The sequence below is a fragment of the Chroicocephalus ridibundus genome, chromosome 6, assembly GCF_963924245.1.
Source record: "Chroicocephalus ridibundus chromosome 6, bChrRid1.1, whole genome shotgun sequence".
Classification (NCBI taxonomy): Eukaryota; Metazoa; Chordata; class Aves; order Charadriiformes; family Laridae; genus Chroicocephalus; species Chroicocephalus ridibundus.
In genome coordinates this window covers 67567225-67584904 of record NC_086289.1, presented here as the reverse complement: position 1 = coordinate 67584904, position 17680 = coordinate 67567225, and the positions used below count along the sequence as shown (strand labels likewise).

General features: G+C 42.7%; 1 protein-coding gene across 1 annotated transcript in view; it reads right to left on the bottom strand.

Annotated features, from left to right (window-relative positions):
• Positions 1–1496: 1496 nt before the first annotated feature.
• The window catches only part of RSRC1 (arginine and serine rich coiled-coil 1), a 171547-nt gene continuing 155363 nt past the window's right edge, over positions 1497–17680 (bottom strand). Inside the window, exons 8-10 of the mRNA XM_063339869.1 lie at positions 5112–5218; positions 4054–4200; positions 1497–3212 (exon numbers count right to left, since the gene is read on the bottom strand). Of these exons, the coding sequence (XP_063195939.1) occupies positions 3120–3212; positions 4054–4200; positions 5112–5218 (347 nt within the window). The 3' untranslated portion in view covers positions 1497–3119. The remainder of the gene's footprint in view (positions 3213–4053; positions 4201–5111; positions 5219–17680) is intronic.

Here is a 17680-nt window from a genome sequence, read left to right as displayed (position 1 = left end):
TTGTACACGTTGATAATGGGTTTCGTGTCCATGTTACGGCATAGTTAATTAGATTTGTATCTGGCTGATTAGGTAACACACGCTATCTTTTCCTCAAGGAAAAGGGACCCACACGTGGGATGGTGGAGTGCACGTGTATTTGGCTGCAACCCATTTATAATATGTTGAAATCTCATAAAACAATTTTAAGCAGTAAGTTTGTCAAAATTCTCTCTAGTCGTGCATAGCTGGTTACAGAGGGAAGTTTATTTGTGATGTTGCTGCCTTCTTCCGTATTTCATTTCTGATGCTCGAATATCTGCCTACCTTTGACAGGAAAATGAATAATTTATCACAGGATGCTGTTCAAGTAAAAGCAACATAAGGAAATAGTTTGCACAACTTGAATCAAGAGCACTGCAGTCTAAACATTTACACTTAAACCCCTGTGAATTAGCCTTATACAACCTTTATTTTACTCTGCACGAGCAAATGCAGTGGAACAGCGTCTATTTTTGCTGAAGGTTTAAGCTGTGGAATCAGTGATGGCATGTTCTGGACAAGGCAGAGCACCGATCCCGCGTCCCTTCGACAGGGCTCAGCTCCGTAAGCACTGAGCCTCGCTGCAAATGGATCTTGCGAAAGTGCCACTCACATCTCGATGATCCGTGTTTTGAATACGCAGCTTAGCCGTACCCAGCAAGGGATCCATGGTAAGATTAAAACTCGCTTGCAAGACACAACATCTGGCATTGCTAAGGTCACCGGTCAGCCCCACGTGAGCTCTCGCCTCCAGGACACGCTTGAGCATCACTGACTTGCTTTGCGCATCTTTAGAAATGTGTACTGCATGAACTCGCAGGTTTGTAACAACAAGGACGGTACGTTTTCTAATTTGTAACAGATGGCATCGCGGTAAAAACTCATCCTGACAATTCCTTCATCTCCCAACACCAATAACTTCATAAACTTCAAGTATGCGTAATGAATGCTCAAAGAAGGAACTGAGACAAGGTGACAGAATACAAGGCCTAAACCAGAAAATCCCTCTTCTAAAATGAACTGTCTCCACACAGACACCGGGGCGATAAACAAGTTTTGTATTTCATGAAAGCTACGGAGTTCCGAGTAATTATTTATGGGTTATTCTGATCACTAATCTGCAACTGGAACTATAAAAATCAACTTTATCATGATTTGCTCCGTGTTTCAAATTATGTTTGGCATATTTCAGTATGTATGTCTATTCAATTCAGATTATCGAAATGCTGTTCTCATTTTTGTTTCAGATCTTGCTCACAGTTCCCCTCCAGCATGGACTGGTTTAGTTGTTGATTGATAAGCAATAGTAGGTACACCCTATCACTAAGTCTTATAACAGCCCAGTTTGTAGAATTTGTTAATGTCCTATAAGGTTGTGAATTACATAAGAGCAGTCACTTTGCAATAAAAATATCAAAATTATCCAACATAATGTGTGAAAAAGAGGAATTTACACCTGCACCTTATATGGAGATCAAATAGTTTTTATTTACTATGAAAGAAACACAGGAGGAGATTAGAAAACAGAACAGTGACAAATATTTACCATTTGAAAACGCTGAAATGAAACAAGGGAAACAATTTTTTTTCCACTTTTTCTTGCAGACAAGGTAGTCTTGAAACCCAGATAGCCATTTTAATGCAGGACCAAGTAAAACTAACACTGTTCACAAAGAAAAAGTAAAAATGTGTTAGAATGCAAATTTAATTTTTCCTTTTCCATCAGTCATCTAAAAAAATACAAAAAACACAGGACGTCACCAGAATCATCCTCTTTTTTTTTTTTTTCCCCACCACTGATCTGAGCACAAGGGAAAAATAACACTAAATGAATGTCTGGACTCACCCAGGAAAGCTGATGCAGGTAATTTCCAATGAGGTGTTTCCAGAGGTGGGGGGCTCAGTTTAGTCGTCTACTCATTTAATAGTTTTCTCACAGCTTTTCTAGATTCCGCAGAAAAAATACTTCTGTATTGTATTTGGTTGATCTCTGGCATTTAGTTGGATGACAGACAGATTTTTTTGGTAAGTATGCTCAGGATAAATTTGATATGTTCAATCAGGACTAATCTTTTATTGTTTTAAAGTCAAACCTGGACAAACAGAAGCTTCATAGGCTGAAAACAGTCACTCTATGCAGAAATAGGTATGCCATTAGTCTTTTCAAGAAAGGCCTGTACTATTACACGCCATAATATTTATTTCCCATTAATAATATTGATTTATTATTTCCCATTAAGAGTTCATGGAAAACTATCTTTTCCAGGTTACTGACCTTCTTAGTGTGCTTAAAATTGCTCAGAAAATAGTATTTTCTTGAAACGTGCTGAAAACTTTACGAATACGTTTAAAAGGACAACATCACTTTTTCTTTAGATCTACTCCGGGATGCTAACAGTAGTGGGTAGATGTTCAAGGAAATGTAAAACATTTCTTTCCACTCCCGGCCGCCCCATGTAGGAACCGGGCTAAGGCTGGAGCAGGCGGATGAACGCATCAATTCAGATGAACGCATCAATTCAGAAGAGCCCCTCAGCAAGGAGACCGCGCACAGATGTTGGGGATTCAGAAGCTGCTCCCGTAACGCAGAACGGAAGGGAGAGGAGATAACAGCGATATCATTTGCCCCGAATCCTCCTCCAGCTGCAGAGGATGGCGTGGCCCGGGGTGGTATCGCTTGTACTCTACTGTCTGAGCGCTGGTAAATCTGAACTTTCTTTGTCAGTCTTATTTTTTCATTTATCTTTAAACTGCCACGTGGGTATATATATTTTTTTGATTGGGAGGTATAACGTTATGCCTCCTTGGGCTGTCAGGTTTTTTGCACCCTAGAGGAATTCAGTACAAAAAAAGAAAATTACACTGCTCTGATAGCCTTCCCATCTACAGCAGGTAGCTCAGCGATACAGGTCACCCAGCAACAAGTTCAGGCAAAAAAAACAGAGGATAGAACATTCTTGTTTATTCAGATGAAATATTTATTCTCTATACAACTCATACTGAGTATTAAAATCTCCTCAAAAGAGAAAAAGAAAATTTAATGGTAGGATTTCTTAGCATTCATGGAGAACCGGTATGAGATGGTCACAGCAGTTTGCTCAGGCCACCGGACTGCCCATCAGCCTCTCTTGCCGGAGAGCAATCAGCCGCTGAAACCACTTCTCTTCTGCTTCTGCCTTCTCGATAAACAGCTGAGAGACAAGGGGGAGAGGAAGAAATGCAGGCACAACTCGTTAGCTTTCTCTTTATTTGTTATAATCTGTTGAAATTCCTTGTCGACTATTTCAGTGCCCAAAGAAAAAGCCCAGCTGCATACGGGTGTTAAAATTCAGAGGTGACAGAAATACACGAGTAAAAGTAGAGACTTTTAATAATTGGAAAACCAAGACATTCCGATTTCAGTCTCCTCCTGAAACAGGAAGTTCGTCACATTGTACAGGTCTTGAGCTTTGTTCCCTATGTTCATTATACAGAACTTGCATTAGTTTATTTACTGCAGGTCATTTTTAACTTGCTAATTCTTAAAAAAACTCTACCGTAAGTACTCCTATTTCCAATTGTAAGTGCTCACAAAGGAACTTGCAGAAATTTAGCCACAATCATTTAAAATTATCTTAAGTTTGCCATGTATTTAAAGCTTTACGATTTGGCAAGGTGGGGAAGTTTGGCGTCTTCCATCAGGTTTCCAGCTATGCAAACCAAAAGCAATCTTTGCTGAATTTTTATGGAACAGGGATTTTTATGTGAACAGGATCTTAAATTCCTCTGGATTACATTAGTATGCTGTTTTGTTATAAAATTTGTTTGCAACTCTAAAAGTACATCACTGGTGAACTACTACTTTTGTAATTATTCCCTGTTGGATGATGCAAGGAGTGTGATCCTCTCAGCCGATGCCCCATTAGTTAACGGTCTTCAGACCACAGATTATTTGATAAGCAGCACAGCAAAATGGTTGTTAGGTCACGTGAACTTGCTCTCATTCAATGGGCTGTGTTGTTCTAAAGAGAAAGTAAATATCGGCACACTTACATTTGGATGTGCTAAAGAATTATCATCTTGATATTTGATGGCAGTAGGGATATTGGCAGGTGGTGGTTCTTTCTCAGGAGCAGACGCATCAGCAGTTCCCGCTCCGATAGCTACAGGTTCGTACTGTAGTTCAGGGGGCTCTATTGACTAAAAAGAAAGAAACACATCTGAGTATTTTATGCTCAAACTCCCAAGCGTGGCAGTACCTTAACCGAGCAGTCAGCTTTCTTCCCATTGCAACACGTGCCCACGAAAGGATCTTCATGCAAATACTTCTCAGCGCGCTTGGTGGGACGTGGACTAAGGTCCGGACTAAACGCATGAAGTGGAAAAAAGCTTGCAGAGCTTGCAATGGGGTATGTCTTGCAGAACAGCAGAATTGGGTTTTGGGATCAGTTTCTGAAGAAGTCGCGTGGACTTCTCAGAGGCTTCTGAAAAGGCAAGAAAATGCACGTTCTGGGGGAAACAATCAGGGATAATTCAGAACACCTTGCCGTTAGATGGAAAAACTGAACCAGCCTTTGCTTGCCTGCTTCCAAAGACAAAAGCATCCAAGTTCCCTAGAAGACTCGGCAGCGAAAATGTAGGTAAAATTTTGAAACCTGGATGTCTCACGTTAGGTTTTTGGAAAGCTGCCTGAAAACAATGATGTTTTGTTTCAGTGAGTAAATACGGTCTTAAAGTCTGACTTCAGTTACGCAGAATTAAAAATACTGATCTCTACCTGTAGTTACAATGTAAATGTCTGATTACTTTTGGATTTTAATTCTTCTGAAAAAAAAAATCTTAATTTTTTATATGATTTCAAAAGAAATTTTAAAAATTGGAGTTGCTTAGCATAGGTAGAATATACTGTCAAAACAGCTGATTTCATTGAAATTCTTAGACATTCAAGCATATCCTTCCTTGCACTCCACACCACCTACATAGGAGAGTCGTCGGTGGGATTTAGGATTGTCAACCTTGATGCTCTTTCATCAATGGAAACTCTATTAACAGCACGGCTTCCACCTGCCTTTGAAAGGATTCTGCACCAAGAAAGGATATTGAAAACTTACCTTTTTGACTTCTTTACTTGATCTGAATGTCTGTGGAACAAAGGCGTCACTTTCAATAGCTTCAATTTCTTTTACTCGTTTCACTTGCTCTACTAGGGTGGCTTGGTCTACAAAGAGAAGGTGTAATGTCAGGATACATTAGTGTAAGCTTACAATAAATGCCGTGTCTAAGCAATGCCTTGAATATATTTTACAACAGTACATACCAGAAAAAAAAATAAATTGCAGCCCAAAATACTCTTTCACAAAGAAAAACTCTCTCCTTTAGTAAAAATTACAACATTGAGTTGGCCATTACTGTTCAACGTATGATATCATTTGAGATGCCAACTTAAGAATTTGCCAGAGATGTCCTTGCAGGATAACCGCTAGATTTATGGCATGAGGATTTCCTGCAGAAGTTAAGGATTTGGGGACAGTGCAGACAACTCAGTGGAGTACCATCTGTATGTCGCAGTAAAACTACGTCTGCTTGTATGGAGGTGAATTTGGCTTCTGCTGCAGATGTCCCAAGAGATGTGCCATCATCTGGTTCTCTTCATGACAAGCTAAGTGATTAGTTTGGCATTGAGAGTTACATCGTTAGGTGAATTTGATAAAAAAAACCCCTTAGAATTTGGTAATAAAATATTCCTAACATACACACTAAATATTTGTAGGTGACAGAATTTCAGCTCTTTAATGAAATGAGCAAAATTGCTTCTTTACTGTACTCTGAGGGCTTACAATGCAGATATATTTCACAAGATATGTTTGAGTCCCAGGGTGACGAGGTGAATGCAGCTCCCAGGGACGTTGTGGCGAAGGAGAGCAGCTCCTGCCAACCCTGCTGTGAGCTGCACTAAGCACGCGGCTGGGGTGCTGTCAGGTCGGCTTTGCCCGTTCTCTCGCTGCGCAACCAGACAATCTTCTGGATAGATGAGACTGGTAGGAAGCTAAGCGCATTCATAATGCAAGATATACTTCTTTTTAAAAACCAAACCACTGATGGATGACAGTGAAGTTTCACATTCCCGCTATGTTGATCCAAGCTGCCAAAGGGATGGCCGGACTTCTCTCTCCCTTCTCTCTCTTCTCTTGTGCAGTCTGGGGCTACTCCTTTCGGCAAAAGCTCAGGGATTTCTCTCTTGCACGAGGAAAAAATAAATGTAACGGCAGTCCCTCTGCAATGAGTAACCACTGAACACTCACTTCGGTCTATTAATGACCAGTCAGGGGAGCTTCAGATGAGCCAATAAACTAATGGCAGCGCAGAAACACTCCTGAAATGGGTGTGCCCACACTAAATTAACAACTTCATTTTTTATCAACAGGTTGTAGCAGAAAACAGTTTTATTTTCAGTCCCCGGTAGTATGACTTGTTCGCTGCGGTACACCTGACACAAAAGTATTTGCTTTACTGTCGGTTCTGTTTTCTGCTTCTCCCAATTCACAGGTCAGTTAATTTTCCTTACCTACTTCTACGTCTACCTCCAGTGACAAGCAAAGCTGGAATTCATTCTGCTAACTGCATGCTTTGTTTACAATTTTAACCAATTTACCTCCATCTTATTTACTAATGAAAACTGTTTGCTTTATACGTCGTACGTTTGAGCCGGCCTGAAAAGGTGGAGGTTACAAAACAGGTAAGGCAGACAAAAGATAGGAAAAGATGTAACTCTTCCAGCAAACAAGAACCTGCCCTGATGCTTAAAAATTATTTGGGAATATTCTTGGCAAGGCTTAGGGCAAGAGTTGCACTACTGGAAAGTGCAATGAGGACATCCTTAAACCCCATTCTTTTGAATTTAGAAGGAAAAAAATCACACGATTCAACTCGTCTTTAAAAGTTCTGTTGCCTCGCTGCTAAAGTTATTTTTTAAAAAAGAATCCTAAGGATCCCATAGAAAGTATAAAACCAAGTATACTAATGCCCTACTAAAGAGAGGAAATCGTAATTCATCGAGCTCTTGGGTAGATCTGGTCTGCGGGTGAGTGAAGGGATGGTAAGTGTCCCTGGTAGTCACAGGGTTAAAACCGGCTATCAGAGAAAGGCAGGTGAACGTAGATTTGAAATCAGTTGCTCAACTCTTATTTCACAAAACCTTTGGTCAGTTCCCAGCCTGTTACAGCGTTTTACATGAATCTAGCACAAACCTATGGGAATGACAAATTATTAAGGGGGCAAAAATCACTAAATGTTTAGAATTACATCAGTGGCATTAACTTGGGGAAAATGGACTGGAGGAAGCATAACCCATTAGCGCATGATTTTTTTTGACAAACACATTATTGGTAGATAAAATGACTTCCATATGTTGTTTGTCAGATGTCAGTAGAAAGGATATGTATTTCATAGTAAAATCAAAAATAATGGAGTCAGAAAGCTAAGAGGCTACAGACAAAAAAAAAAAAAAAATCAATACTAACTCATTGCACAGCAAGTCGTTTTACCATGTTATAGTGAAAAAAATAGGCTAAATCTTGTATTAGGGCTTGTTGAGGCTGTTTTTTTGTAGAGGCGATTCTCGCAGCAGCACAATTCCCATTCCTGTCACCACCCTTCCCACTGACGCGCGGCCATGGCAGCGGCACGGCCGGGGACACCCCCCGGGCCTGGGAGCCCAGCCTGTGCCCGGCCCCACCAAAGATTTGACGCTTCCCATCTGTATTTACGTCTATTTACATCTTCCCATATAGAGAGAAATAGATATACCTACACACACGTCTTTTATAGCTGCTGTTTTCATATTGAGTTAGTCTACATTACCAATAAAGCTGAAACGTCACTTTAGAAGTAAAATGTTTATTAATCCTTTCGATGCCATCTAAAAATTTCACACACACAATAACTAGAAACACCAGAGAATCAGATAAAAGAAAAAGTAACTTGCCTGTAAGCTTTGTGTAAAATATTCCCGCTTCTTTGCTTTTATTTTTACAGACAAAAGTGGTGATGAAGCCCACTAAGAATTTAAGAAGCATTGAAACGGAAGCATTAAATGACTAATAGTATCTTGTGAATGACATGTTAAATGCGAATCTATTTTAAATATTTCGTGTATAATCTTTAGGCGTAAATTTGCAATGCGTACCGGATTCCTTGCTGCTCATCTACAATCCTGCCCGTGCCTTTACCTAAAGACTTTTCTTTCAAGCAGCTCTAACCTGAGAATCAAAGCAATGGCATAATAAACCTAAAATATTCATCAGAATACGTTGCTTCATATTTTACCAATTATATTTAAAGGGATACAGCTGGTCAATTTAACTGACCCTTTTAAAATATAATACGTGTTAAGTAATATGCTTTGAAATACCTGCAGAAACTCCCCCCCCCCACCCCCCGGCAAACCCCCAGGGCAGGGGGCTGGAACGGGATGGTCTTTAAGGTCTCTTCCAACCCAAACCGTTCTGTCATTCTATGAAAAAGCTGCTATTTTTTTCTGCTCTTTTGTTTACGAGTTGAGGATTAAAAGAAGAAAACACCAGTAGATACCACACTAAATAAACCAACTAATGAGGAAAATATTTTCCCCTTCGTCCCATTTTATTTAGGGTTCGCTTAGGTGATCCCGTATAATTTTTGCACAACTGTATATGTACAGCTGTATGGATACAGTAACAACGGCATTGCAGAACTGTATGGGTTTTCAACAGAACTGTGGTTTTTCACATGCCTGGTGCTTTTTTATTGCTTCCTGTTTTTTCCTTAAGCTGCGCAAACTGACGTATCAAAGAAAAATGAAGTTTTCATCCAGACAATTTGCAGCGGAAGAGACAAAAAACTCCACGGCTTTGAGACGTAATGTCTTCCACCGTGCACTGCACTGAAATACTTATATTAAACAAAATGAAAGCACTAGGAGGAGGGGGGAAAATCCATCAGCACAGGTGGGATTCACTTCATTTTTGTCACATCTCGACTTTACAAAACTTGTAACTCTGTTTTTGGGGGGGGTTTCAAATCTTTTGAAACCCTCAAATCTTTGCGCAGGAGACAATTAGCTACAGCTAATGAGGGCTGGCCCCTGACACAGGTGTGCGCACAGGAGCTGGCAGGGATTTGCAGAGCGTGACCTCCCGTCCCAACACCGTTCCCGGTGTCCGGGCGCCGATGTCTGAGGATGCCGGGGGTCACCGGCAGAGCTGGGTGCAGAGCTTGCCAGTGGCCTCACCAGCCACGGCGGGGCTGGAGACCTGCGCCAGCCAGCCTGCTACAATCATTTTACCAAAAATCAGAGCAAATCGGCCAAGAAATGAACTAATGCCGCAAGCTTTTGCGTTCCCCCCTCGCCCCAAGTCCCTGCTCACCCTCCCCGGGAGTCCCTTCTGGCTCCCGCCCTGGGATGCAGTGGGACCCCGGGGACGAAGGCCACCTCACCCTGGCTTTCCCACCCGGGGAGCCTCCAGCCCGGCAGCAGCCCGGCCGCGGCAGGGCCAGCCGTTAGAGGGAGGCACCGCCACGCTCAACGCCGGCCGCATCCCGCCTTTGTCTCAGCCCTTCGGAAAATTGTGGATGAGGAGCCCCGAAGATGCCGCCAAGCCAAGCATCCCTGCCGGGGCATGCAGCCGGAGGGGAATGTGGGATTAGTTTCAAAACTACCTCTTCCCTCTAACAACTTTTGGGCGTGATAAAAACTGCTCGATGCCGCTAACGTCTCCACATCCCCTTAGCACTGTCAAAGCGCCGTTTCAACACTTGGCCACACTGTTTCCTAGCTCTTGAGATTTCCAAAGAAAGAACTTTTTCCAGCCAAACTTGCAGAAACAATAAAACATACTCCAGAAGGGGCAACTGTGGCCAGAGAAAGTTTTTATTGTTAATTTGTATTCTTCAAACTTAATTGTAAGTACACTGGTACTACAGTTATAACGTATTAAAATAGCACGTTGTAAATACTCTAGCACTTACTAGAGAGAGTCCTAGAGTACTTACAATTTGCTATTTTAATACATTATAATTATAACCTAGCTTTCACAGTCTGGACACTAATACCTTTTTCTTTAAAAAGAATTGGGTATAAAAATAAATATAATATTGGGTAAAAAAACAAGCAGAAGACATGGTGGTAAACTTTAGCGACTGAGTTCTGAATTTAAGAATATTTAGATAAGCAGTTCAAGAACATTTGGATTTCTGCTCTAGCCACACATTTAACCCTGCGTGCAGGCGACTTCCACCGCTGCGCTTTTCACACGCGGGCGAGTTCCTACATCCACTCGCATTTTGAGGCATTTCAGGGTATTTTTGAAAATATCCCGGGAAAAAGTCAAACTCAGCTAATAAAGTGGTAAGAAACAGTCCTACTACACTTAAAATCGCCGGGTGTTTTCCTTCCCTGAAGAGAGGGAGCAGCAGAAAGGGTGGCGGGGGCGGAGAGGGCGCAGGCTCGGGGGCCGGTGCTGGCTGCTCCCCCCCCCCCCCCGCCAGAACCGCAGGCCAGCACCCGCCGGGAGAGCCGGCGCAGGGCACACCGCATTTGTCACTGCGGCTAATATCAGAGATACGCCGCTCTTTTTTTCTCAGCACACAAAAGCAAGATATGTAATTCAATGCTCAATTTACCCTTGTCTCGCAGGAGATTTTTCCCCGCTAATTGATAGAAATTAAGCCATTAATCAAGCCACTAGCCATCATTCAAACCAGGGAAGATGAATACAAACTTTCATCATAACCACCTTCCCCATTTTAGTGTTCATTAGCATTAATTTTTAATGCAATTATGCTATTCTTTTACGCTGAGCTCATAAATTACTGCTCTTTTGTTGCTCGCTGGCCTTGTAAAATCCAAGGTAATGCTTTGTGCTCTAATCTTAAAGGCAATTACTGGGTTCCTCTATCTTTTATATATCTCTATCCCAAATAACCTCTATATTGTATGTACAAACTAACGAGTGTATATATTACATACACGTATAATATATAACAATTTGTCTATGTTAAACCTATACACGTATCTATTATACACATTCAGACAAATAAAAGTATTTCCGCATCTAGCCACACCCCACCACATACAGGGATCCAACTGTAGAGAAAAAACAGAACCAAAGTCCTTCCTCTGGGAAATGTTGTTGTACACTGGAAGTACAGAAAAAAAATGGTGGATTGTAGGCTACAGTGGAAATCAGATCAGTAGCTGCGGATGAGGCAGCCTGTAAGACACGCAGGACAGTGGGGCCGAAACTTTGCAGGCGTTCAGTCTTTTGCATGGACCTTTCTTTGTTTACACTTCAAAAAGTGATGCTGAAAGTGAAGAGGGGCGATTGCACGCGCCCACTGATTTATCTTTTTTTCTTCCTACTGCATGTTATTATAGACTGTGGTATCATCCGCAGAGTCTTTGCAAGATACGGTATTTAATAAGTGTATTTTAACAGTTCCACGGTATCACACACTGACACGCGGTGCCACTGTGATGCTCAGTGTCAATAACAGTAACTTCCATGCTTTTATTCCAGTCTATATATTGATTCTCAGTAAGACATCAGGGGAAATGCACAGGAGCTACAACCACCTCTGGTTGCCCTCAAACACTGAATACAATTTTAGTGGCTACACGAAAAATGAAATGTAGATTAGCAAAATTGTTGTTTGTTGGTTTTAAATTATTTTTCTGGTTCTTTCCTGGGCCAGGCCTCTAGCTGGTACGTGAAATAATGCCTTCTACACCAGCTAAACATCTAGCACCAATAAAATATGATACATGTATTTAAAATCCCATTTCATCTAGGCCTTAGCCAGCATAAACAAGACAATTCTCAGTTAAGTCTCATGCTTATCCCATAGATTCACTCTGGTCTCTCAGATAAATACCCATTTGACAAGCAGTAAGTACACATACAATGTTGGCACGGCCACCGAGATCAACAAAAAAACGTTTTTTAACAGAAGAGGAAAGACTCCACAGAAGAGATTGCGGTTGAAACAAATGGATGCAATTTTTGTTAAACTGAACCAAAGGAACAGCCTCCCCTAGCTTCACAGGCTCCTTAATTCATCCATTTTTTTGGTGAACACGGACATCAGCTCCACACTGAGGTGCTCTACCTTGCTTCTTCACAATGCCAGCAAACAGTCTCAGTGCTGGCACCGACACTGCCTGAAACAGCGTGGGCAGCAAAATACACATAATCCAGTAAAACCTCCAGTACGACGTTCTGTACACACTTGCTCACTGTGAGGTAGGTAGCGCAGAGGGATGGGGGTGAGCATGGATGCGGCTCCAGAAGTAAACTGCAACCAGCTGAATACATGAATGTATTTTGCAATTGAGACTCTCTCCCTTATCCCCAGCCTGTCAATCTGCCTCCGACGGAGCTTGCAACGCCACAAATACTGAAAGAGTGTTCAGAGACTCACTCCACGAAAAAAACACAACCCACAAAGCGAACCCGACCCAAACCAAAGGCGGGCGGCAGGGCAGGCCGGTTCCAGAAGGGGAATCCTGCCGCCCAGGCTGATTACCTTGGCCTGTGATAATACCCCAATCCCACATGATTTCCTAGCCAAAAACTTTCCTCTTTTTTTTTTTTTTAACCTCCCAAGTGTGGTAGAAAATAAAACGTGAGATACCAAAAATACATTAGCCAAAGTTTTCCAGAGGTCTTGCCGAGCCCACTTACAAAGTATTATCTTAAATCTGTATTGATGACCCTGTGAAGCCATTGCTTAAGACTTCCCTTTTATATACAGGTCATACGTCGTACTGCTAACAATACGTTTAGTGACGATTGCCTAGCCCATCCTGCTATAAAATCCTGCTCTGAGTTGCTTACAGGTTTTTTCAAACCTGAAACCTTTTGGGTTAAAGTCTTCTGTGCTCACATCTACCCCACACTTAATATTTTGCAGAAGATTTCAGTCCAGCTGCTCCAACCATTCATGCAGATACAGTGAAATGGCATCGAATGCCTGTCATTGGCAAACCTGACTTCCAAAAGTTCAGTTACTGCGTTTGCCCTCCTAGTCAAAATCCCCATTATTTGGTTATAGAATCACAGAACGGTTTGGGTTGGAAGGGACCTTAAAGACCATCCAGTTCCACCCCCCTGCCCTGGGCAGGGACACCTCCCACCAGACCAGGTTGCTCCAAGCCCCATCCAGCCTGGCCTTGAACCCCTCCAGGGATGGGGCAGCCACAGCTTCTCTGGGCAACCTGGGACAGGGTCTCACCACCCTCACAGTCAAGAATTTCTTCCTGATATCTCATCTAAATCTGCACTCTTTCAGTTTAAAACTGTTCCCCCTTGTCCTATCACTCCCCTCCCTGATCCAGAGTCCCTCCCCAGCTTTCCTGTAGCCCCTTTAGGGGGAGGGAGCCTTCTCTTCTCCAGGCTGAACAACCCCAACTCTCTCAGCCTGTCCTCACAGCAGAGGGGCTCCAGCCTCTGATCATCTCTGTGGCCTCCTCTGGACCCCCTCCAACAGGTCCACGTCCTTCTTGTGTTGGAGGCACCACTCCAGCTGAGGTCTCCCCAGAGCGGAGCAGAGGGGCAGAATCCCCCCCTCACCTTGCTGGCCACGCTGCTGGGGATGCAGCCCAGGATGTGGTTGGCTTTCTGGGCTGTGAGTCCGCATTGCCGGCTCATGTTGAGCTTCTCATCAACCAAGACCCCCAAGTCCTTCTCCTCAGGGCTGCGCTCCATCCATTCTCTGCCCAGCCTGGATTTGTGCTTGGGATTACCCCGACCCACAGACCACAATTACTTGGAAATGAGCCTCTCTGCTCCTGCTTTACCGAGACTTCTTATTTTTCAGCCCCAAAAGACTGAAGATAGGCTTAATATACACAACATTGCATGGTTTGTTATGTCCAACCAACCTAAAACCTCAGACTTTATTTTAAATGCTGCTGTTCCAGGTGATGGTGAAGAGGACGGTGTGGCAGAGGCAGGCGTCTGTCTCTCTGGAGCTCCCCGCAGCTCCTGAAGCAGGGATGGAACCATCCCGAGTGGAAGTGAAAAAGCCAGGAGGGAACAGGCGTATTGCACAGACAGGAAAATGCCCAGCCAAGGAGATCAGGGTGGAAGGAGCATGAAGATGTCGTAGCACAGCCATTATCCACCCTCCCCATTTTCCGCAGGAGATACAGGGCTGACGTACTGAACAACTCACGTACAGCAACTGAAGTAAGTGGGAGCTGGGTTTGGGTACATAAAATGCAAAATTAAGTATGCTGAAGACGATGTTCTGCTTTTAAAGTTCTCCAAAGCTGAAACCCTGTTATACTTCTGTCTCTGCTCTCTCCTTAAAACCCCAGAATTAATAATACTCACTCACCTCACCGGGCTGCTGCGAGGATAAAAGCACAAACGTTCGCGACACGTTCAGATCCTGTAGTGATGAGCCCCCAGAACAGCCCGTGAAGAAATTCATAATGCTGCTTTTGAGATGAGGTTTGAATAGCTACAGTCAAATAAACTACAGATCTGCATTTTGAATAATGAGAATATAAAATAATTAATAGTTCCTATTAACTAAAGACTGTCCAAAATGAAGCAACACTGACTGAGGCAGAGACCTTGTGGAAAACTTGCAATTATGCACCTAACGTTGTAATGCTTAATTCTGGTTTTTTCCTTACACACATACAGGCGCTTTTTGCTAGACAGAGCTCAGGACGGGGCCGCGGAGATAAGAGTACTCTGCCAACGAGTACGTCGCTAAACGAGATGCCAAAATAAAACAGAGCAAGAAGGATTTCACATTTGGTTAGTCTCTCTTTTTATATTCTTTAAGAACATTTCTCTGCTCCAAACCTCTAATTTAACTCATCCCATTCACCCACTTGGAGGCCGGAGCCTTCCCGGGACAAAATCAATCTTTTTTTCCCCTTGTGTCCTTCCTTTTTATGCAGCAGACAACGTTACCGAGCCAGCGGAAGCCCCCGTACCACCAGCCAGCCTAGGTATTGAAGTCGGGTCCATTTACCCCACGTGCCCCATTCATTAGCACGGAGCTATATTTAAGTGTAACTGGAGAAGCACGGGGAAGGATCGCTGGGTAACTGGGACGTGCTGGAGGCAAATCAAAGACTTAAAAAAAAAAAAGGGGGGGGGGAAAAAGCCCCTTTCTTATAATTGTTATTGGAGAAAACAATTCTAATAAAATGTTTCTCTGGGGAATGTGTGTAGTGAAGTAGTTTTCCCCATGTGCCAGCACACGGAGCCCCTGAAGGCCTCTTTCCCGATGGAAAATGGCCTTGCTGCTGATGGAGACGGAGTACAGCGTGCCCCCAGCGTTCTGTTGCTGTTGGCACGAGTGCTTCAAGCCAGCCTCAGTCCAAGAAAACCTAAGCGGCTGACTGTACTACTCAGTTCTTTGTGTTGTTTTTAATGGGCACAAATCTTCAAAAAGAGGGTGTCTGGTGCGTTCTTTCAGGGTTCAATCTATGGCCGGTCCCTGCTCAGCCCTTGCCTGGGGAAGTCCCAGCATTGGCCACCCCCCCAAGTCCTGCAGGGCTGGAGCTGGGGATGGGGCTCGGCCATCCCGGCTCCCGGGGACACACCGTACACGCCATTTACACCATGTACGGTGTATTTGCCCTTCGCCGTATAGTTCTGTTTGTTTCTGTTGCATCTGTCAGCTTCTTTCATTTTTCACGCATTTCTTGCATTTCAAAAACAGGGTTCAGTTCATCCTCACTCTTGTACAATTTATTTCCCCCCCGTATATTAAATATATTTTTGTTTAAATCGAAAAAGAAACTGATGATTTGGAGACAACTACAAAGTGGTATTTCATTGCTGGAAGGAGCCTATGCGTGATGTGGTTTTACTGTCAAAATGTAGATCTGGGAATTTTGCCACGTTAAATTATAGGAACACAGGCCCAGGACTGGGGTAATACCTTAATGCTTCAGTGTGAAGGAAAGAAAACATAACTCAATTAAAATATATACTTTAGGGATTTTTCTGACACTCTATATACTTGGGAAAGCTGCCACCTACCCTGACCTTTCTGTTATAATTATGTATGTCATCTTAAATATCATTCATTTAGTCTGTATTTCACTCATCCTACATGTTTACTAAGTGTCTGGATTTTTTCTTTGACTTTAATAACCTTTTTCCGGTGAAGAAAAATACTTAAATAAAATGAATGACACAACTTTCTTGCAATTACTTTGGGGAACAGCAACATAGACTTAAAACTAATCACTAGCAAATATTTAGATGCTCGATGCTTTGAATGGACGCATTTCTTTTAAATTCAGTGTGATGACTTACACACGAACTTCGAGGAAACGCGTACGTTTCTGTGGGATTGTAGTCTAACTCAAAAAGATAAGGCTCTTCTTACTGCAAATAATTAATTCATTTAAAGCCCATAGAGCCATTTCTCATTTACATTGAGCAATGTATTCAATTACGCCTTTCAGTGTACATTTTAACATAAAATTAGACTACAGCTACGGTATCCTTACTGATGTATTTGACCGTTCCTGCTTTTTAACTATTTCATAATGTTTAATTACGAAGCGTGCTCTTTACAACTAATTGACTAAAATAGCTAAATGATCTTTAATGATACGCAACTTTTAAGAAGTGTCCCTTTAACATGGGGATAATTTTTCCGCTGCGATTTTCCAGAAAGCCTCGCAAACGTCGGGAGGCAGCACCCCAGGGCAAGCTCAGGACGGAGCAGGCATCCCTGGGATCTGTTTCCATCGCGCTCTATCGACACAGAAGGAGAAGGAAAGCAGCACTTTGTGCACTAATGATTACTCCTTCGGTACAGTTCAATAAGCACCTGCCAGATTATATAGTATGCACATATTTAAGTTAAAATAATCATTAATTTTTTTTAAATGGAGCACTGAGCATGTTGAATGCTCCGAGATGCCAGGCTGCCGGGGCAGGGCAAGCCACAAAGAGCTCTAGGACGTTCTCATCACTGCTGGGAGCCAGAAAGCAGAGTCTTTACCTATAAAAATCATTTCTATAAACCGCTCTAAGGGCTATAGTTAGCTTTAGGTATTACCGCCTCTATATACATATATTTTGCAGACACCTCAAAATTTTTCAGCTATATTCAATTGGTTACTTTACAAAGAGTTTTAAACTAAAAGTGTAAATACCGTATGCTTTTCTTGAGAAAAAGAAAATATATGTATCCTCTTACACATATGTAAACCTGAAATCTCAGCGGCACACCTATATTGCTTCTCAATTCCCTTTTTAAAATATAAACCCAAGAAAGCACCACCATATACTCGGAGAATGCGACGGAAATGGTTGGAGTATTTCAGGAAAGCGAAGAATTGGCTCCGCTTTCCTCTGCTTTGGTTCGTGTTGTGATGTTGGTGCTTTCGCCCCAGCTGGGAGCTGTGACGTAAATTCATTTCCTGATTTCTTTATTTGCCGCTCGAGTAACAGGAGCACCGCTCCACTTTGCACCCCAGACACAAACAACACGGCAAACAGCTTTAGGAAATCTGTGTTACTGCTAGAAGCCAGAAAGCAGAGTCTTTACCTTCAAAACCTGTTTGTATAAACCGCCGTAAACCACACCAGGACTTGCCATGGGACAGCATGTCACGAGTTTGCCGAGTCTCTGCTACCACCACCAGAGCCACTCCCCC